Below are 22283 nucleotides of genomic sequence, written 5' to 3' on the forward strand. Positions count from 1 at the left end.
AATTCAATTCCATGGAACTATCATAGATGATGTCTGCTTCATTTTATGTGTAGTTGCTCACCACACTGTGAAGAAATTGGCAGATGAGGTGTCAGACCATTCACACACTGGTATTAACTTTCCATGGCTTTAGTCTTTTAAGGTTACTCAGGTTTCAATAGGATTCAGGACAGGTGAAACAAGAAGGATTCTAAACTGCAAGGTCAGTCCTAAAGGTAAGAATTTTATTCTCCTACATATTCTTTTATAAAGCTGCACTGATCCAGTAGCTCCAGGCAAGGTGTGTCTTTCGTGACCAATCTTAATCTTTTTTTACTATGCAGTCACCAGCAGCATGAGAGGGTGCAACGTTCAGTATGCAAAATTCCAGGTTCCCAGTTATACAGGAATGAAAGGAAGGAAGAGCTGTGTAACTGTCCAGTCCTTGGGCATACTGAACCACAACAGTGCCCATGGACTAGGTAGGTCACTCCTAGATCAGATACATCCCCTTCTACTGCCTTTTTTATCACATTATGGAGGATGATTCATTCCAGTAGCCCATGAACAAAGGAGTTTCAGAAGAACTTCATGATCTTGAAGCATTAACACCCATGTATCTGAATACCCTGGTCATGGCTTGATAGGAGCAAAAGGACTGAGATGACCCTGAGCTTTTAAGAGAGTACCAGAGGACCAGGAAAGCACTCTAATGCACTTCCTCTAGCTTTTCTGGTTATGACTACTCTAGCACAATAGTGTTCAGTGAAATGCAACCCTCTTTTATGTTTCTGCTTTCCATCTCCCCTGCAATACATTTTTTTAAATTTAAAGTAAAATCTAGTTAATATGCATTACATTTTTGCATCTTAAAAGCATATTAGGATTAAACAAGTCTAAAATAATGTAATAATTTTATAACAGGTTTGTATAATCCATTGCTATTTAAGACATTAGAAAATGCGTTGTTTATCCCAGCAAGCACACCACTTACCCTCAGCATAGGACCGTTCTGGAACACATGGGGTTCATCACAAACTACACAGTATTCATTCAATACTGGTATACGCTGCTCAGCAAATTCAATAGTCTGAGAACAATGAAAATGAGAAAAACAACATCTGCTTAAAAATAATTAACAGTCAGCTCATACTCCACAGTGTTTCATAAATGGGTAAGATATGACATCCTACCTGCACAAGAAAGCCACGGTCTTGTACCAGAATGCATTTTGCACCATAATTTTGCTGCAAGGAAAAAAGTTCAGGCAACTTCAGTGTTGGTAGACTAATTATTAGGAAATGGTAAAACATTTGTATTTTTGCATGGAAATAATGTTAAACAATATTTGCATCTAAAAAGATCTCTTATTTGCATAAACAAACCATTACAAATAATCAATCCTTTTACTGTTTTCTGAGTGTGGGATAGACTTTTAGCATTTCTTTTTAGTTATTAAATCTGATGAGGTTTTGTATCTCAGCATCCCAAAACCTTTAATCTCAAATGGAAAAACCAGTGCCTTCACTCCATTCTCATAAGCTGGCATTTGGTAATTTCCTTTAAATTTTAGCTTCGTATTGTCTGTCCAAATATGTGCTATATGCTTAGGCTTCAATGACTAATATAACTCTCAGAACAGCTGAAAATCTTTTTCTTTTATATATTTACTAAGATCTCACTTCTGTAAGCACCACACTAACAGATCTCTGTGCTCAGATCCCACTGAGATTCTTTCTGCCTTTTTATTTCAATGTACAGCAAATAAATTAGAAGGAACTTTTTTTATAGGAATCACTAAGGTACAAAATTCCCTCTGGGCTGATATCTATCTCAATCAACCCTTGTTTTGCATAAGTCAGATCATCTGCATTTACTTTTTTTGTTTTTGTTTATAGTCTTATTTCCTTTCATTTCTCTAACTGCTTATTTGGGAAACTTTTTCCTTTTTTCTCCTGGGAAATAATCCTCCTAATTGTATTCATATATGAGATTCAAATATTTAAGCTGAGAACTGAAGAGAAGTTAGGGTCTTGATCCATCGCTTCCACATTCCACTGACTTCAAATTGCAGTTAGGCACCCAGGTTACCCATATATCTGGTGCCTGCATGTAAAATGTGAAATAGACTCTTGATGCCCTTCTACTAACATCAGTCAAACTGCACCTGATGATGTATGTGATGATTTTCCCTCAAAATAAATACATTATGGCAATAAATTACTGGTAGTTTTTATAGACTGTCAAGCAGGGCTTGCATGTTTTCCATATCAGCTGATAACTTCAGTAAGAAAACCACTTAGTCAACTCTTTATTATCTTATCAAAACCAATGAAACTTTTTATATTAACTTCAGGAGAGAAAAGTCTGCAAAGTTAAGACATCCTATGCTGATTCAGAAAAAAATTAATCTCTAAACTGTGACAAGTAAAAAGTCTATTGGCTCACCTTAAATTAATTTTGCTGTGTACATTACAGGAACCAACCACACAGCATGTATATAAATGATTTTATGATAGTATATCACTGCTTTTAGATTTGATGAGTATAGCTTGCAGCTTATTAAACTAATTTACCATGAGACAGAACACACTCAACTTCATTATTCAGAATACACTATTTTGAATATATGTATGGTATTTCAAGCAAAAATCAGCTTTTGCACACTGAGAACATCAAGGTACCACCAAGCTAAGGGAGTGGAGGACTGTCTCTTCTGTGTCTCTCCCCAGGTCTAACACAGAAAACAGGTGGGTGCCTTGAAAGAACACAGACAGACCCACTCTTTCCTTTAAAGCAGGGGTCCTCAAACTATGGCCTGCAGGCTGCCTACGGCCCCCCAGGGTCCTCAATCTGGCCCCCGGTATTTACAGAACCCCCCCCCCCCCCCCCCCACCAGGGGTTGTGGGGGGAAAACCAAGCAGCTGCAGATGACTGCCTGCCACTTCATCCGCACCGGCCCCCTGGTTAAAAACTTTGAGGACCCCTGCTTTAAAGTATAAAAGCCATCTTTTAAGAGGCAGAAGAATTAAGTTTGAGCACTCTCTCTTAAATTTAAGAATGTGCACTACCCTTTGTTTTCCCAATTGAACATGTCTGGGGAAAGAAAGGGGGGATGTGGGGCCTAATTCCTTCCCCAACCTCCGGCTGCCACCAGTGCATTTGAAGGTTAAACCTTTCACAAAGCACAAATGTGCAAGAGGTGAGCTTAATCATGACTGTATTCCTTCCAGTATGATGATGATCACAGCTGAAAAGACCAGGAGAGGTGACTTGGCACCCGAACAAGCCAATGGACAGTTGCTTCCCCCACAAAGCAAACAGGGAAATGAGAAAAGACCTGTGTGACCAAGCCAATTTTGCAGCACAGAAGCTCACACTCTCCCTTCTTCCTGCAGCAAGAAAGGAGACAGGGAAGGAAGTGTATGATTGAACATTTCCCATGGCCAGCAGCTGTACACTGAGCTGTATCCAACATGAGATGTAAAATCTCTGTCTTGATCTAAGCAAATTCTGGTTTTATAACTTAAATATATGTGCATGCACAGTTGTGTAAATCCTCCTTAAAAAGCTGAATCCATTGCTCTTGTCTTCCAATATATTCAATATATTCACTAACATATGTCCTAAGCATTAATGCCTTTGCATGATAGTACATTTGGAAAATAATAGGAGGAAAATGAGCAGAATAAAAAAAATTATTACGCACAGCAGCTTGTGAAGGTGACGATGAAGATGGTGTTAAGATACCAATAAGCCCTGAGGTAAGAGAGAGACTCCTGCCCTCTGCTACGGTGGACTCCTTGAAAGGCTCCATTTTGGATGATTTAGGGGCATTGGAGTAAGTCTTGCTGAGTAACTTGTGATTCTTCAATCCATCCAATTCTTCCATTCTAAGATTACTGGAGTAGGACCTGCTTAAAAGTTTGTGGGGTTTCAAGGTGCTGTTGTGCTCACATCGAGGGCCCCCAGAACACGACCTACTTAATAGCTTATGAGGCTTTAAAGTGATGCACTCCTCCCGCTTGATGGCTGCAGAGCAAGAATGGTTTAACAGTTTGTGTGATTTAATAGCTATTGTCTGTTCAGCCCTAGGGTCACTCAGTAACAAGCGGCCAAAGGTTCTGTGAGATTTTGTGGCACACATATCCTCTGCCTTAACTGTGCTAGAGTAAGTCCTTCTGAGTAGCTTGTGAGTTTTGGAGATCCCATCCTGTTCTGACTTCAGTTTTGATTTATTTTTACCACAGCCAGGTGGAGGATAACTTGGTGACCTTAAAAATAAAGAAGGGGAAGATGTAGTTGGAGAATAATCAGTCTTGTGCAAATCAAATGACTAAGTTCAGGCATATTTACAAATTTTTAAATGCCACCTGTCTTTATGTATTTGACTAGTGATAAACACAGCCCAACATTAAAAAAATGAGCAACTGTATGTAGGAATAATTTCCCAATACCAAATAGACATCTCATTCCTATTTATACACAAATTCATCCATTGAAAAGATGACTAACTACTTTTAAAAAGTTAGAGGCTATATCCTTACAGTTCTTCGTAAAGGTCCCCATGTCTCTAAACAAACCATTTATTCAGGAGATTATCTTTGAAATGAAACCCACATATTTCATGCTAGATTATATCATATTTTTCTTATCAAAATCTATATTTCCTATGTAATCATCATGGCATGATCCCATTAAAGTTATTGTCTTCTGGACATGACAACAAATTCTATGTCTAGATCCAAATGAAGATATAATGAGCAGTGAAACGTGCAGGCAGTAAATCAAATTTAATTCAGCTGAAATCAACATTTTTTTAAAAAACCATCACAATAATCTGGGTGCTTTGTGGAAGAAAATTTGATGCCCTTCTCTCCTGTTTTAGACAAACTCTAGCTCTGTAACACTAGAAATGAGAATGTGAGGGATCTAAATTATGAATGCAGAAAGTAAAGAACAAAAGGTTTTTATGAAATAACATTCACATGAACTGTCACATTTCTATAAGGTTCATGTTCACCTGTCCTTGCAAAGCAAGAACCAGTATCAGGTATGCTGAATCATTTTTCTACACTTTACAAGCAACCCTAACCTTGCAGCATTTTTTGGGTTTCAATCAAACAGAAGAGTGGTGAAACCCTAAGGGGAGGTTTCCCCACCCTGTTAGCAAGTAGTGACAGTGGAAAATGCACATGGAGGTCGCTGACTCACTGTTGCAGTTAGCTCATTACCAACCTTGGGCAGACAGGAGGTAGGAATGGTGCTCTAGGGAGAGAGAGAGAGGGTCCCTGTGTTTGGGCTGAGTGGTCTCTGGATGGGCACTGCAGCAGCCCAAATCAAGAGGAGAAAGATTGGACTGGCTTTTGTATGCCCTTTCTGAATATAACCAAACCCCAAGTTACAGCCTGCGCTAGGAAATGGTGGGTGGCATGGTAGGGAATGGGTAAGCTTTCTACTTAAAACACCATCTTCCTCTTCTACCTTTGAGAAGACAATATTTTGTTACCTTTGGCATCCCTCCCTTCTTCAAAATGAGTGATTGCTGTACTCCCTCTATTTTTTATACATGGAATTTAGAATAACAAAATTCATCCAAAAGAAGGAATGTTCAAAGAAGTATTCAATTCAAATGTACAGAAGGAGTGATCGATCAACCTTTCATAAGCAGGAAACACACTAGAGTAAATAGTCACATTCTTGAAAGATGTAAAATCAGAGCCTGATTTTACAGACACTTAAGAGTATGACCAACTGGCAGAAGTCATAATTAATTCAAATGAACTATTCACAAACTATTTCTTATGGTTTTAATGCCTTTGTTCTTTGAATTTCTGTGCCTGCATTTCAGAAATGGTGAACATTATTGTACTCGGGCAGTGGAGAGGGGTGGGTGCTCATCAGCTCTAAAGATCAGTCTTTCATTAATGACCATTCTAGTTTTAAAAAATTAAAAATATACACAGCTGTGGAAAGAACAGCTGGACAACCACAAAATTTTTTATATATATTATATATATATATATATATTATATTATTGCTATTGAAGTAACAGCCAAATGCTACCAAGCTAGCAAAGGTACAAATACAACCAAATTAAGTAATATAAAATTAATTATTTCCAATTCTAGATGAGTCATGGTTGTTTCAGAGAGCAGGGCACTGAAATGCTCTTTCTTCAAATAGCCTTAAAAGTTGCAAGAGCACCTAGTTCGCTTTTGATGTCGTGCAAGGCAAGGACTGGAAACCCATAACGTAAGATATAAATAGAGCACTTCTCTGTGAAGAAAAGTCAACATTTCACCTTGTGAAATCTGCTGTGGATTTTTAACAGGATATGGTGGTAACAGCTCATTTTCCTTGCTATTACCTGCGCAATGTAGAAAAGATGTGCAGAGGGGATTTCACCTTTTTGTCAGACACCTTCTTATTGTGCGTACAATTAGATTTCTCTTTGCTTTTCTTCCACTGTTGTGTAACAAATGTCTGTATGATTCTGCAAATTAAGAAAAAAAGATTTTCTTATCCTAGCTAAGACATACTCACTTTAATACTAGGGTCTCAGTTCACCAATGCAATTGGTTATGCAATGGTTATGCAAAAGTTATGCAATGTCCTCAGAATTTCTCTGTCACATATGTGGACTGACAATTGGGTGCTTCAGCTCCTCAAAAATGCTTTTTTTTTTTCCCCCACATAAAACTAATTCACACAGAACTCTTATTGAGAATACAGTCTGTGTAAACAACCCCTGTAAGATTTATATAATTGATGCCATTCATGGAGATCTAGAGACAAAGTGATTCAAAGGCATTCTATTCAACTATAGGCGTCTGTCTTTCCAGTGACTACAAAGGTAGGCTACAGCATCCACACTGCTCAAGTAGGAGCATATTCTCCTAAAGCACAAACATGAATGTTGGGATGTTGAATATTATACTACTCAAAGGGATTTACAAAGAAGACAGAGCTAGACACTTCCTAGAGATGCACAGCAAAAGGCAGTAGTCACAAGTTGTAGCAAGTGAAGATAAAAAACATAAAGGCTATAAAGAAAAGACATCCACAGAAGAGTGGTTAAGTACAACAGTTTGCCCACAAAGCTGGAGATTTTCACAGCTCAGCTGCCTGAGGCCCTGAAGTGAACTAATCTTTGAAGTCAGCATTACTTGGAGCAGGAGGTTGCACTAGGTGACCTCCAGCAGTCACTTCTAAGCCAAATTACTGACTCTAATCTAGCAGTGGGGGTCTATGAGTGATAAAGTCAAAGTGGAAATTGGTATGGACTATATAAAAAATGTACTGACTCTTCAAAGATTAATATCTTGTTGTTCACAGCCATGAGGAGCCACAGAGTTCATAGGTATTCTGACTTCCACTCAACTATGAATTATGCAGATAAGTACCAGAAAATGTCTTACGGGAAACTGGTAATTATCCAGTGCACAAATCAAAGACAGTGTAAGCACTGAAATGTTTTAAGAGACTTTTCATGCCTGGGGAGCTTTTTATTTTTTTTCTCTTCAAAGTCATGTACCATAGAAATTGTAATAACATTGCTTCATTTGTATGATTACAAAAAAGCTGCACTGAATTTCTTGAAACACCAAACAGCAAAAGATTTTTTTTTTCTTAAGGGATTCTTACTGTTGTAAGGGTCAAATATTAAAACCTATATTCTTGTCACTTTATTACACATACACAAGCATATGTGAAAAGATGACTCAGAAAAATGTTATTAAATTGAATTATAACATGAACACATGAAACTGCTCATTTTTTCAGCTATTCTTCCCTCTTTGTCCTCAAAACATGGATGGCCTAATTACTGTGGTACATCCTAGAGGCCACCATGAAAGCATAGTCCCCTTAGGGTATGCATGATGCTAAAAAAGATTCCTGCTCCAGAGGCTTCATAATCTAAGCAAAAATATGAAATGGAACACTCGTAGCTATAGTCTTTTTTAACTTTTCTAGCTTACTTCCTAAAAGGCAGTAAAGTGACAGAAAACCCTGGCAGGCAGCACAAATCGAGTTCTCTCCAACAACTGTAAAAACTGAACTTAAAAAGGCAAAACCTGTTATTTTTTATTTAAAGAATAAATAATATTTGATCTGACTAACCTGACAACCTGTGAATTTTATCCTTCTTAACATGGTCTGGGAATTAAAGAATGTAATATTTACTTAAAAACAGGGGTTTACACTTTTCCAGACTTACTTTTTCAGCTGATGTCCCAGCCCAAATCTCTCTTTAGTAGAGATCTGAAATACATCCACAGTTGGAACTATGGAAAAAGGAGATATTGTAGATATATGAACTTAAAGCAATAATCAAGAACTCATGACCATACAAGTCATATTTAAAGACTCTTTTCTATCTGGACTTTTACTATAGGCAATGCCATTGAAGCAATGGTGAAAGCAGACATGTCATCTAAGTCCATGAAGAAATGAATGGCCCTTTTTGGAATATTAGACAATACAATTTGCAGTTTTACAAATGATTATTTTAGAAATTGAACTCCCCAAAATTTATCTCTTCCCACTAATTTGAATTACATAAATGTATCTCTTTTTTTAAAATATTATGGAAGTAATAGCAGTATCAGATTAAATGTATCTGGAATAGTAATTCATCTCATCTAATCTCTTGATCTTTCTTCCAATTAAGTAGTCTTTACACACTACAGTTCCTGTGACTATGAAGAAAACTCAGGGAGGAATAAACTGAATTGACTAATATCTGGGGTTTCTTTCTGAGGGCATTTTAATACAAGTTTCATAATCATAATCTAAGTGCCTGATGTACGAATTCCAATGGCCAAGGATTACCCTGAATTTTCCTCAAGACTTGTCCTAATGTTAGTATATCCATATTCATCTGTCAGAAAATTGAAAGTGTAAGGGGTGAAGGCTGGAAATTAACTCCTGATATTACTAAAATCCTTTAATAACACTTACTAGATATAAGCGGCAGATGAAATCCCACACTTGTTGAGACTCTCATGTCCTTGAGGCAGGACAACAGCCAACACATATTACAAGCATGGATAGACTTTATACTTTGTATTACATAAGGAAGTAATAACTATAGTAAAATAAAAAGGAAGGAAAACAAAAAATCTCGGGTAGGTTCAAATTTCATTAGGAAAATAAAATAAGTATTTTAAAATCTATATTATTCTGATCACTCAGAAAGCCAGATTTTATTCAGAATGTCAAAGTCTATTCTTTAATTTCACTTTAATAAATTATTTTTAAAAATAAAATACAATATATACATATATAACCTGGCCATCCAATTTCACTTAGTTCAAAGCACTGTAGATACCCTTTCTCTAATGTCATTATTCAAATATAATCTCATCTTTTAAAGACAAACTGATGAATTTTTCAAAAGGGATAAATTATTTGATTAGGGGTAGCAATGTCTTTAGATTATCAAATTTAGGACAAATCATAGAGGAAGAATATTTTCAATGAGAATCATCATTTCTAGATCAGCAATCCTAAAATCTGACATCTAGACTACAATTGTTATCTAAGCTCTACAGCCAGAGGAGACAGCCCAGTACCTCCAAAGGCCGCTTCATCCTAATGTAAGACAGGTTTCTAAGGCCTGTGGGAGAAACTGCCCACAGGTACAATAATGAGATAAGGTATTAACTAGAAAAATTACTATCTAAAATCAGGACATTAAACAGCTACAATGTGGTATATATACCTCCCATTGTGCTTTGGAGTTTACTGCATTTCTGTTTCTTTTATCAATGAACAGAAAGTACTATGAGAGAAAAAGATGTAGCATAAGGTTATGGCCCGGTAGTATCAAACCAACATAATTAAAGGGGAAGAGGAATACACAGAGAAAGGGTTTTGTTAACACAAAAGATGGTGGATCTCATTGTCCTTTTCTGGTACATAAATAAACATGGCTGCAATGGCAGCTGAGCTCATAAAAGCCAGTAGCAGCAAAACACTTTCCTCTGGCCCTGATCTTGCCTTTCTCAGTACTCGGGCACTCCCACAATCAATCAGCTGCAGGACTGAGAACTAAGCTTCCCATTTTTACCTTGTCAATGGTGCAAAAGATATCTTGTTGCTACTTCTCATTTCACTGGATCATTTCCTACTGCATGCTGCTCTTCACACTTCACCCTCTCTTATTTGCTGCACTTGTTTAATTTTTAAATTACATTTTAATAGAAATATTCTGAATACTAACACTGCTACCTGCTATGGCAAATACATATTTTAAGATCTGCATATTTACAAAAAAGATAGAAGCAATAAAATACTGACAAAAAGACCCAAGTCAAGCAAAAAAAAAAAAAAAGTAATGAAATGATTATTTGAATGAACAGAATATAGCTTATAGTTAGAATCAGCAGACAACATAACCTATAAAAATAGTTCATTGGGACAGATTTTTCTAAACATATTATGAATGGAAATAATCTATTCATTTTCCAGAGGTAGAATTGTCCCACAGATAGAAGCCTGAACTGACAGCTTGCACTGGAAGCCTCCAAAGTTGGGCAAGTCATGATCCAAATTACACACTTAGTTCTGACTTCCTATTGTAAAAATATATCTGAAGTTGACTCTTGCATATGAATGTTTCCAAATCTTGAGTCTCAGTTAATTCTTCATGAGTTTGACCATTTTTACTCTCATGATAAAGCTTTACTGATATAACAACCAGAGAGTAGGATGTCAACATAACATTTAAAATTCTCATTCAAATTTAAAGATCCCCAGAGGTCACACAGTAATCAGAAGCTGGCAGGATAATTATCACTGCCTGATTCTTCAAAGGTGCATGAAAAAGGGCATATTAATGTGCTGCACAGATCTGAGTATGTATATTTTATCAATGATATCTGCATCTGTGAAGATGATCCCTGATTTTCAAAATCAGGAAATCACTTATTAGAAACTGTTGATCTTTATTCCTTAACCCCTGGTTCCTAGGGGAAGCAGATGAATTTAAAGGATTTCAAGAAAACAAGTTCCAAAACTCAACCCATGAAAGTTTAAACTAGATGCCCACGTCATTATTGAAGGCCTAGCCATGCAAATGTATGGAAGCATAATTTCAAACCAGTAGTACTGCTCTAAGCAGTAGATTTAAGCACATGCAGGGTCAAAGATTTGGCAGTGAATGAGTATCTATCACCTAGTACATGGCTCAGACCAAGACACCATACAAGGCACATGAAGAATACACAGGTGACCAACCTGGACCATTTAAGTATTGTGTAAGTGAACAGTGCAATCGCACTATTATAGGCTCTGTGCGAAGTACATCCCAAGCCACAGCAATTTCTTCCTAGTTCAAAATAAAAAGAAAACAGACACCATTAACCATCATGAGGAACCGTTGCATTTTGTCAGTCTACCTTAGGGTTGTTATAAACACAATCCATCCATTTACTCAGTCCTGGAATATCTACTCCAACTTTAAACTTGAAACTTATGACAAACTCGTGCCTGCTGATGCCCCTAAGAGCAGTGTTAGACTGCTTCCAGTTCTTGAGTATGCTCATTTAAATTGAGCACAGGATTCTACACAATATATCTGCAGCGCAGGCAGACATGTTTCCATCTATTAAGAGATATTGCTTCAAAACTGAGAAGCAAAGGAACAAATGAAGATGGAAAGGAAACTCATCCCATAATATAGGGCAAAGGAAACGTTTGCTCCTTCCTAAGACTGGTTAAAATAATTCAAGCTATAATGAGATTTTCTTAAATTTTAGAAGAGCCTGAGAATTTATGTGCTGTGCTGACCTGAGAATATGACATATCTGTGCAAAAGCTAATGATGTCCCCAAAAGCACTAATTTTCATTCTGCATCTGGAGGACAGGAAGTTACTGCACAGATGGGTGAGGAAGTATGGAATTAATGGCAGCATAACTGTTACAGAAGCCATGCTGCCAGTTGACAGCACCACTGTCATGTCTCCTTTGCCACTCAAGCCTCTCCCTAATCAGCTGCAGATGTTGAGAAGCACACAGGAAAGCTCCAGCCAAGATCTTCTTCCCTCCAGGACTCTATGAAGTGCTTTCACCTAACTAATATCCAGGATAGCAAAAAAAAAAAAAAAAAAAAAAAAAAGTATTTCATTTATATCAGTTAAAACATTTACCATTCACAAAGCATGTTTGAAAGGAAATACATATGCAGTAAATAAAAGCCTACAAAACATTCTAACAATGTGATCATAAAAGGAAAAGGAAACCTTTCCACTGAGTAGCAATCAATAATGTGACAGCCACTTGTGAAGATCAAGCCTCTGAAAAAGGAATGTCTAAGTGGTTGTCTAGTCTGATGTGCAGCAGAATTAAATAGGTATTAATGTTCATTATGCAATCCTGTGATTAGATTACTTACATCAAGAAAGCTAACATCAATATGCAGATCAATATCTACATCATCAATGGCTCCATATTCCCTGAAAGGAAAGAATTACATTACATTAGAGCTCTTTAAAATACTCCTCAGCCCAGAAGTACTTATAACAGAAGATTTTACAAAGGATAACCTTGTTTGTAAAATCAGAATGGTGATAAAATACACATTTACATTTGGATCAATATTCCCAGTGGGTGACTGTCCGCTGCACTGAAACCTTCTTTCAGTAGATCTTGCTTAGATAGGCTAAATCTTTTTTCTACTAATTCCCCCAAATTCTCTCTCAATTAATGCTATGTATTTTTGTCTCACTTCTTGCACAAATAAATCAAGAAAACAATAATGGCTACATGCTGCTCCTATTTATGACAAAAGAAAACCCTAGTTAATTTTCAAAAGTGTTTTAGGTTAACAACTGTGGATAACTGGCTAGCTGAAAAAGTTCACATAGACCTAGTCCAGCTGGCTGGACAAAAATGCACATCGCTCTCAGCTTATCTGAAGTAAAGCAAAAATACACTGTCCTTGGCTGTTCTTGTTACACAATAACAGGAAGATTTTGGTGGGAAAAGAATGTTGCAGGTGGGAACAGATAACTACAGAAGAGAAACTAGGGGCGGGCTTGGTATTTAGGCAACTAACCAATAATGAGCTTAACTTTTGTAATATGTATGAGCTAATTATAACAAGGCATAAAAGGTGACTGTAAGGCACAATAAACGAAGTCTGCTGATCACTGATATTGAGTGACTGTGTCTTCCCTCCGTCGCGACAAATGGCGCCCGAACAGGGACCCTAGAGAGGGCTGAACCTGCGAGCCACGGTTCGACGGAGATTCGGGTACCGGTCCTGAAAGCAGCGCAGGAGGCGGCAGGGCACAGTCCCCGCGCCCGGGAGCACCTACAGAGGGTCCCGCCGGCCACGCGTCGCCGAAGTCTCGCAAAGGCTGCAACAGCGCTGACGACGGTATGGAGAGACAAGCGACGTATGATTCGCTCATATGCTTTTTAGAAAAGCGGAGCGTGCAGGACATAGATTATAAAAAGGCATTACCCGGGTTATTAGCGTATGCGATAGCATCCGGGTCCCCGCGGCAGCGGCGAGCGGCGGCGCGGCCCGGCAGGGCCCTTCCCGGCCGCGGTTTCTCTCCAAGGCGGCACCCCCACCCCCCACCCCCCCCCGATCGGCGCCATGGCGATGCAAGCGGCCAAGCGAGCTAACATCTGGCTGCACCCAGAGGTCAATCGGATCCTCTATATTCGGAACCTGCCGTATAAAATCACAGCGGAGGAAATGTATGATATGTTTGGGAAATACGGACCTATTCGACAAATCAGAGTTGGAAACACTCCTGAAACAAGAGGAACAGCTTAAGCTTCTCAAGGGAAAATACGGACTTGATTACAAACCCACCAAAAAAAGTGCTTCAGATGTCCCCTACAAGAAATGGGTTTCTGCCTTGAACTAGCAGACATCTCTGTGCTTAAAGAGAAGCCTTTTTGCCTTGATGGAGATAATTTATTCTGTATTCTGTATTTATGCTGTATTCTGAATGTGGAAATTGGTTGGGACTAGGAGGCTGGCTTAAAGGCATTTTGCAAACGGGATTATTATTTTTGATCATTATTGTAATAATAGTTTTTTGATCAAAACCAGCCAAAATTATTTGTAAGCATTAGGCATATCTGAAGAGAATGCCTTTATTTGAATCAGCAGTTAAGGTGTAGTTTAGTCTGATGCTGTGGTTTTATCTGCTTCTGGTGAATTTTTGAAGTGATGAAATCAGAGATACTAAGAGTTATGAGGTAGTAAGGTAATAATCTAAGTAAGAGTGCTGTCTTTTATGTCTACAAGTGCAATATGCTTTTATGTAGCAGAGAGAAACTTTGACAATAATGTTGCTTGAGCGAGATGTGCATGTGACAACTTGGGAAAAGGGATATCACAACTGGAGTGCAACAGTGTTTCTATGTCTGGCAGAGTGAAATCTTTCAAGACCTGAGTTTAGACAGTCTAAAATAAATTGTTAGTATTCAGAAAACCCATCTTAAGCCTCTTCTGCTTACATAGTGTTATGGAAGTCAACTGCTATTGTAGAGAATTAATGATTTTTTAATACATATTAACAAATACTACTATTTTAACTTGAGGCAGTTGAGTGAGAAATACTCACGTGTAGCATTTGAGGGAATGTCAGCATAAATCGCACTTACAGTAAGACTGCATTTTTAATCACTGTACTCGTTAAGATTCGATGATGCCATAAGGCTAAGGCCTTTTATCACAGATTGGTTCTGAACTAAAAGGTGTGTGCACATGTAGATATGCACATTTGTGTTATTTTCCTTAATTGGCTACAAAATAATATAATTAGGTTGGGGACTAGATCTTGGGAATTTGTCTATTATACTTCTGTTTGTTAAGGAACGTGCATAACATACAGCACCCATGTAGGCTTGGCTTGTGGCATAGTTGTCAAATTTAGCATAGACATTCAGACAGATAAGCAACGTACTCTTCTTGTGTGTATCACCTACAAGCCATTATGGCTTAGTGTGTAAATCTGTATGTAACTGTTGAAAAATCCACTTATGAATGTATATAGCTTAGAACTAATTTTTCCCCTTTGTTAATTCTTTGATATCAATGAGGTATTCTTCAGAAAATGTATGGACTGGTTGGTTGCATAAGGGCAGTTGTTATCTGGACAGAAAATTGTTAATGGTCAGGGAATATTTGCAAATATTCCTAGTCAAACATCAGTTTGGTTTCTTTTTGGGGTTTGAGCTTGCATTAGTCCATGTTCAGAACTTTAAAATTATCTTTGAATTTTTTAAACTTTTTATATCACTGGAACAGAAAGAGCATCTAAATTAAAGCTTCAAGCTAACTTTATTTTTCAAGTATTTCAGGAATTATACTTCTGAACTGAGATTTTATAAGTTGGCTGTGTATTTTCCTGTGTTAAAACGCTGTTATTGAAAATGGTCAACCAGGCCTATGTCGCCCAAAATAAAAACGGGGGAATTGTGGATAACTGGCTAGCTGAAAAAGGTCACATAGACATAGCCCAGCTGGCTGGACAAAAATGCACATCGCTCTCAGCTTATCTGAAGTAAAGCAAAAATACACTGTCCTTGGCTGTTCTTGTTACACAATAACAGGAAGATTTTGGTGGGAAAAGAATGTTGCAGGTGGGAACAGATAACTACAGAAGAGAAACTAGGGGCGGGCTTGGTATTTAGGCAACTAACCAATAATGAGCTTAACTTTTGTAATATGTATGAGCTAATTATAAGAAGGCATAAAAGGTGACTGTAAGGGACAATAAACGAAGTCTGCTGATCACTCATATTGAGTGACTGTGTCTTCCCTCTGTCGCGACAAACAACCAGCAACTTAAGGAGAGGCTTGAGATAAATCATTGACAACAAATACAACATAGCCCAGAGGATGGCATATTATACCTGTGGTATTGCTTTATACATTCAAGAATTTATCAAAACATAAAGACCACCTTGTAATGTGCTCAAGGCAATAGTTACCTTATTTTATGTGTTACGTGTAGTATTGCTGGAATCTCCAAGGTGCAGATTTAACTTATGCTCATAGGTTTTTCATTGCTGTCTGAAATATTACATTTAAAGTGTGACTTTTCTGACTCGTTCTGATTGCCCTCCCCCAACATACTTGAAGACTTTGGAAAAATAGGGCTAGAAACTTTTCATATACCTAAATAAAAAAATACTTTCCTTTTCATTTAAATTACTTAAGTGGACAATTCTGTAAAAGTGTGCAATCACTCAAATTTTCACAAATTAGCTTCTAGTCAATAGGTTTTTTGCTTTACACTGCATTTATATGCTTGTTCTCACAATGACTTCGACATTTTTCTATTAAACTAGACAGTGCACAGTAGCAGTTGTGCATAAATAAGTTGATAAGGTAATTTTGAAATACAAAAATATTTTTGTGAATATAACTACCTTCTAACAAAGTGGCCTCTCAGCCCATGGTAGGACCTAGCTCACACTGGAAATGCCTTGACTTCTTGTGAAATTTTGTGGAGAGAATCCCTTCCACCAAATCTTGGCATCCCAGTGGTTCTTAGTAAGGTCAAACCCAAAGTCTCTCTCTAGATCAGATACGTCCACACATGGCATACATGGGGCAGGTGAATGGCTGGCCAGGGCTGCATTACCTGGAGGCTTCCCAGCCACCCTTATGGCTGTTTCAGTCTGCTCACCCAGAGCCATAAAGGCACTTGCTGACCTCCTACAGCTCACTGAAGACCTTACTTTGAAACAGTGAAATTCTCCAAGTACTGAATGGATAGCCACTATGCTACACAATAGTAGCCTCAGATTTTTTTTGGTAAAATTTCCAGAAGATCCACAGAACAGATTGCTATGAACTCCTAAGTAATATTTATGAATGCAGGCTGGTGTTACATGGCTGAGATCCAAAAGGCTATGAGCAGGCATAATTATAAATTAAACAGAAACATAATTGAACTAACTAAAAAAAGAAATATTAGTGGAAGAAAGGATAAGATAAAAATAAGTTTCAACTGTGGAATTTCCATACTCATTGAAATCCCTTTGCCCCCACTCCATTACCATCATGGAAAATGGATTTTAGGCAAATTATGCTGACTTTAGTTTTACTTCTCCAGGCTGAAAGGGAGGAAAAAAAATCACATTTTTTTCCAGTACCTGAAGCTTATGATCTGCTGCCTACAATGGTTCCAAGAACACATCTTGATTTTGAAGCTCCCAGAGGTCTTTTGTCCATCAATGCATAAGCAATGTAAATGGATACTGAAGAGTTTGGATCAGTCAGTCTAGAGGTCTTTCTCATGGCTATGATGGCCAGGTATCAAAGGGCAGTGGTGAAAAGCATGCAGATATAGGAATTTCCCTTTTATATGTACAGTTGACTCCCTAAAAGCAGGACATTACTAAAAGAGGGTCAGCTGTCTAGGAAATACACATCTTAGTAGGTGACACTTTCAGACAGACGCTGCAGTCACAAAAGTGGAGCTGCAGGAGAGGGATGAAACTGAATGCTTAATGCTGTGTTTGTCATTTCCAAGAATTTATTAATATTTTCAACAGCAACAGAGTGGAAGATGCATGAAAGTTTTCCACATGCCAAAAGCAGTCATAGATGCCAATTTCTACTGCAGTGAGCCCAGGGAGATCACAATGCTTCCAATGAAACAGATGATTCAATAAATTAGATGCATTAAAGTTTTTGAAAGGTTACATATAATGTTTCAATTTTAGGAGGCTGAGAGAGCCTATTATCAAGGTATTCTTAATTTCATAGTTATCAGTTTGACAACAAAACATTTATTCATTTGCTTGAATATCTAATTCTTTGCTCATGAGCAAGTGGGGTTCATTGTCAGAGCTTTAAACTAGACTGGAAGGGGGAGGAGAGAAATATCAGGCTTGCCCATGACAAGCTGTGGGGTGACACACCAAGGTTAGAGGGACAGGGTACTAGTGAGGGCCCTCAGCCTGTTGCTCTGAGACTTGCTGTGTATACTGGAGCACACTTGAAGTCTTATGGAGAGGAGCCAGGCACTCCTGAAGTAATAGGAGCCAAACAGGGAGCACTGGTGAAATACATCAATGGAATTAAGGGGTGCTTCTCTAAGAAGGTGACATGGCCAACAGCCCAGCTGAAGTGCCTCTATACCAATGCACACAGCATGGGCAACAAACAGCAGGAGCTGGAAGCCACTGTGCTGCTAGAAAGCTATGACCTAGTTGCCATTACTGAAACTTGACAGGATGAATCCCATGACTGGAGTGCAGCTATTGATGGCTACAGGCTGTTCAGAAGGGACAGGCAAGGAAGGAGGGGCGGAGGGGTTGCCTTCTATGTCAAGAAATGGATAGATTGTGAAAAGCTGTCTCTGAAGAATAGCCATGAACAGGTTGAAAGCTTATGGACAAGAATTAGAGACCGAGGAAACAAAGGGAACCTTGTGGTTGGTGTCTACTACAGGCCACCCGATTGAGGGGAGCCTATTGACAAAGCTTTCTTACTCCAGCTGCAGGAGGCATTGCGCTTGCAGGCTCTTGTCCTGCTAGGGGACTTCAGCCACCTCGACATCTGCTGGAAAAGTAGCACGGTGAGCTGTAGTCAATCCAGGAGACTCCTGGAATGCATTGAGGATAACTTCTTAAGCCAGGTAATAGACAGCCCTACCAGAGGGGATGAGATAGTGGACCTGATGGTCACCAACACAAGCGAGCTCATCAGAGACATCAAGACTGGAGGCAGCCTGCAGTGATCATGCACTGGTGGAGGTCGCAGTCCTGAGGGATATGGGACAGACAAAGAGTAAAGTCAGGACCCTGAATTTTAGGAAAGCAAACTTCCAGCTGTTCAAGGAGTTAGTCAATAGGACCCCCTGGGAAACTGTCCTCAGGGACAAGGGAGCAGAACAGAGCTGGCACATCTTTAAGGATGTTTTCCATAGAGTGGAAGAGCTCTCGATCCCCAGGCATAAGAAATCAGGAAAGGAAGGCAAGAGACCAACATGGATGAGTTGAGACTTGCTGGCCAAACTAAAGGGAAAGAAGGAAATGCACAGGCAGTGGAAGCAGGGTCTAGTATCCTGGGAAGAGTATAGGGACGCTGCCTGGTTGTGTAGGGATGGGGTCAGGAAGGCCAAGGCACGGCTGGAGCTGAACTTGACAAGGCATGCAAAGAACAATAAGAAGGGCTTCTACAGGTATGTCAGTGTGGTGGTGCATCTCATCCCCTCCCCTGGGCCGCACTATAGTCTCAGGAACCCTTGTTAGGCCTTATCCTCTGTGTAATGAATTAGGTTGTTCAGTGTCCCTTGACTGTACTAGCAACTTTTGCACAGCTGAGGTGGGAAATTGCACTGGCTGTACCAGATACATCCCTTATCTGAACAACAACACCTGCTAGACTTAAAAGCATTCCTTATCTGGACCATAACATCCCTTAACAAGCTTGAGTACACTATTATGACTATGAGTGGTATAGTGCCACCGTCACTGGAATTTTGAGAAAAATTCCATTAATTACTGACTCAGATTGTGGCCAGGATGGAAAGTTACTGATGACTAAGGCCAATCTTCTCTGAACCTATAAACAGCAGTCCTAACTGAGGCCCTTTGAGCTCTCCTGCACTACAGTAGGTTGTGAACAGCATCTCCCTCTGGCTGGAACACCTCTCAGAGCTCACAGTCTCCCAAGTCTGTGATACTAGGGGGATTGTTGCCGAAAGCTGACAACGGGGCTTGGGCTGATTTTCCTGATTCTTGAGGCTCAACCCTTTGCCCACTGAGAAATGCAAAGTCATTTGGTGTATTTAACTGAATATGAGGGCAACTTTTAACAGGTATACCTTTGTACATTTCTATATATATATCTATACATCTATCTATTTCTGTCTGTGTGCATGTGTGTGTGAACTGATTTAGGTACCTCATAATAAGTATAGTATAAGTATTACCATTCTGAATCCATAGTTAATCCACTTTATAATTTCAGTAATTTGATTCACTTTGTAAATGATATATTAGTTAATCATTAAGTGCTGCTAACATCCTATGATCAACCTCAAACTGTAAATGTTCCTTATATCCTTTTGACATAAACCATTGACCAAGTCTGAGACTAGGATTGGATCTAGCCACACCTAAGCTCTATGAAGAGTTTAGAAAGCAAGGGGGTCCATTCTGAACCTCATGACTCAATGGAGAGGGTCTCCCTTACCCTTTTATGTTTTTAGTCTCTGTATAAATCATTCCAGATTAATTTTAATTTTATTCTTCTTTGTGTGATTTATCTATGTAGTAATAGAGTGAACCTTGCCATCGAACTTTGTGAAGTCTCCTTTCACAAATTCTTATTAAAACTTTTTTGCTCATACCTTTGATGGTGATTCTTTAAGCAACTTAACCTAAACTACTCATTTGTGACAGTCAGCCCGAAAAGGTCAAAGATAGTCAACCCCCACTGATGAACATGACTGGCAAACCGGTAAAAACAGACAAAGAGAAGGCCAGGTTACTCAACAACTTTTTTGCCTCAGTCTTCTCTGGAAACCTCTCTTCCCACAAGTCTCAAGCGGATGGGCTGCAGGGTCTGGGGAAGCAAAGTCTCTCCCACTGTAAGAGATTAGTTTTGAAACCACCTGAGGAACCAGAACATACATAAGTCTATGGGACCTGACAAGATGCATCCCAGAGTCCTGAGGGAATTGGCTGATGTAGTTGCCAAGCCACTCTTCATAATATTTGAAAAGTCATGGTAATCAGGTGAAGTCCCCAGTGACTGGAAAAAGGGAAACATTGCACCCATTTTTAAAAAGGGTAGAAAGGAGGAACCTGGGAACTATCGACCTGTAAGCCTCACCTCTGTGCCTGGGAAGATCATGGAACAGACCCTCCTAAAAGTTGTGCTAAGGCACATGGAGGACAGGGAGGTGATTCGAGACAGCCAGCATGGCTTCACCAAAGGCAAGTCTTGCCTGACAAACTTAGTGGCCTTCTATGATGGAGTGACTACATCAGTGGACAAGGGAAGAGCTAAGGATGTCGTCTATCTGGACTTTTATAAGGCCTTTCACACAGTCCCCCACAGCATCTTTCTCTCCAAATTGGAGTGATATGGATTAGATGGGTGGACTGATCGTTGGATGAGGAATTGGTTGGATGGTCACATCGTGAGGGTAATGGCCAACACCTCAGTGTCTGGATGGAGATCAGTAATGAGTAGAGTCCCTAAGAGATCCATATTGGGATCAGTACTGTTTAATATCTTCATTGATTACATGGACAGTGGGATTGAGTGGACCCTCAGCAAATTTGCAGATGACACCAAGATGAGTGGTGCAGTTGACACACCTGAGGGATGGGATGCCATCCAGAGGGATTTGGACAAGCTTGAGAAGTGGGTCTGTTTGAACCTTATGAGGTTCAACAAGACCAAGTGCAAGGTCCTGCACCTGGTTTGGGGCAACCCCTGGTATCAATATAGGCTGGGGGATGAAGGGATTGAGAGCAGCCCTGCAGAGAAAGACTTGGGGGTACTGGTGGATGAAAAGCTGGACATGAGGTGACAATGTGTGCTCGCAGCCCAGAAAGTCAATTGTATCTTGGGCTGCATCAAAAGAAGCATGGCTAACAGGTCAAAGGAGGTGATTCTGCCCCTCTACTCTGCTCTGGAGAGACCCCACCTGGAGTACTGCATCCAGCTCTGGAGTCCTCAGCATGGGAAAGACATGGACTTTTTGGAGCAGGTCCAGAGGAGGGCCACAAAAATGATCAGAGGGATGGAACACCTCCTATGAAGACAGGCTGAGAGAGTTGGGGTTGTTTAGCCTGGAGAAGCTCCAGGGAGACCTTATTGCGGCCTTTCAGTACTTAAAGGAGGCTTCTAAGAAAGATGGGAACAAACTTTTTTAGCAGGGCTTGTTGCGATAGGACAAGGGGTAATGGTTTTAAACTAAAAGCAGGTAGATTCAGGCTAGATATAAGGAAGATTTTTTTTTACGATGAGGGTAGTGAAACACTGATACAGATTGCCCAGAGAGGAAGTAGATGCCCCATCGCTGGAAACATTCAAGGTCAGGTTGGATGGGGCTCTAAGCAACCTGATCTAGTTGAAGATATCTCTGCTCATTGCAGGGGGTTGGCTCATGTGACCTTTACAAGTCCTTTCCAACCCAAAATATTCTGTGATTCTATGATTTCCTAAACCCACATACAACTATTTGGATTTTAATTCCCCAGGTCCTTGAAATGTAATGAATTTCCACTTAATTTGAAAAGGTCTAGTACACCACAGTTGTAGACATGCTCTCTCTTCTTAGACTAAATTAACAGA

General features: G+C 39.3%; 1 protein-coding gene across 1 annotated transcript in view; it reads right to left on the reverse strand.

Annotated features, from left to right (window-relative positions):
• The window catches only part of LOC121080701 (protein mono-ADP-ribosyltransferase PARP8-like), a 149703-nt gene that overhangs the window by 43641 nt on the left and 83779 nt on the right, over positions 1-22283 (reverse strand). The window contains exons 8-14 of the mRNA XM_040578837.1: positions 12381-12441; positions 11224-11314; positions 8201-8267; positions 6350-6475; positions 3689-4253; positions 1173-1226; positions 974-1069 (exon numbers count right to left, since the gene is read on the reverse strand). Coding sequence (XP_040434771.1) covers positions 974-1069; positions 1173-1226; positions 3689-4253; positions 6350-6475; positions 8201-8267; positions 11224-11314; positions 12381-12441 — 1060 coding nt within the window. The remainder of the gene's footprint in view (positions 1-973; positions 1070-1172; positions 1227-3688; positions 4254-6349; positions 6476-8200; positions 8268-11223; positions 11315-12380; positions 12442-22283) is intronic.

This window comes from Falco naumanni, chromosome W (genome assembly GCF_017639655.2).
Source record: "Falco naumanni isolate bFalNau1 chromosome W, bFalNau1.pat, whole genome shotgun sequence".
Lineage (NCBI taxonomy): Eukaryota > Metazoa > Chordata > Aves > Falconiformes > Falconidae > Falco > Falco naumanni.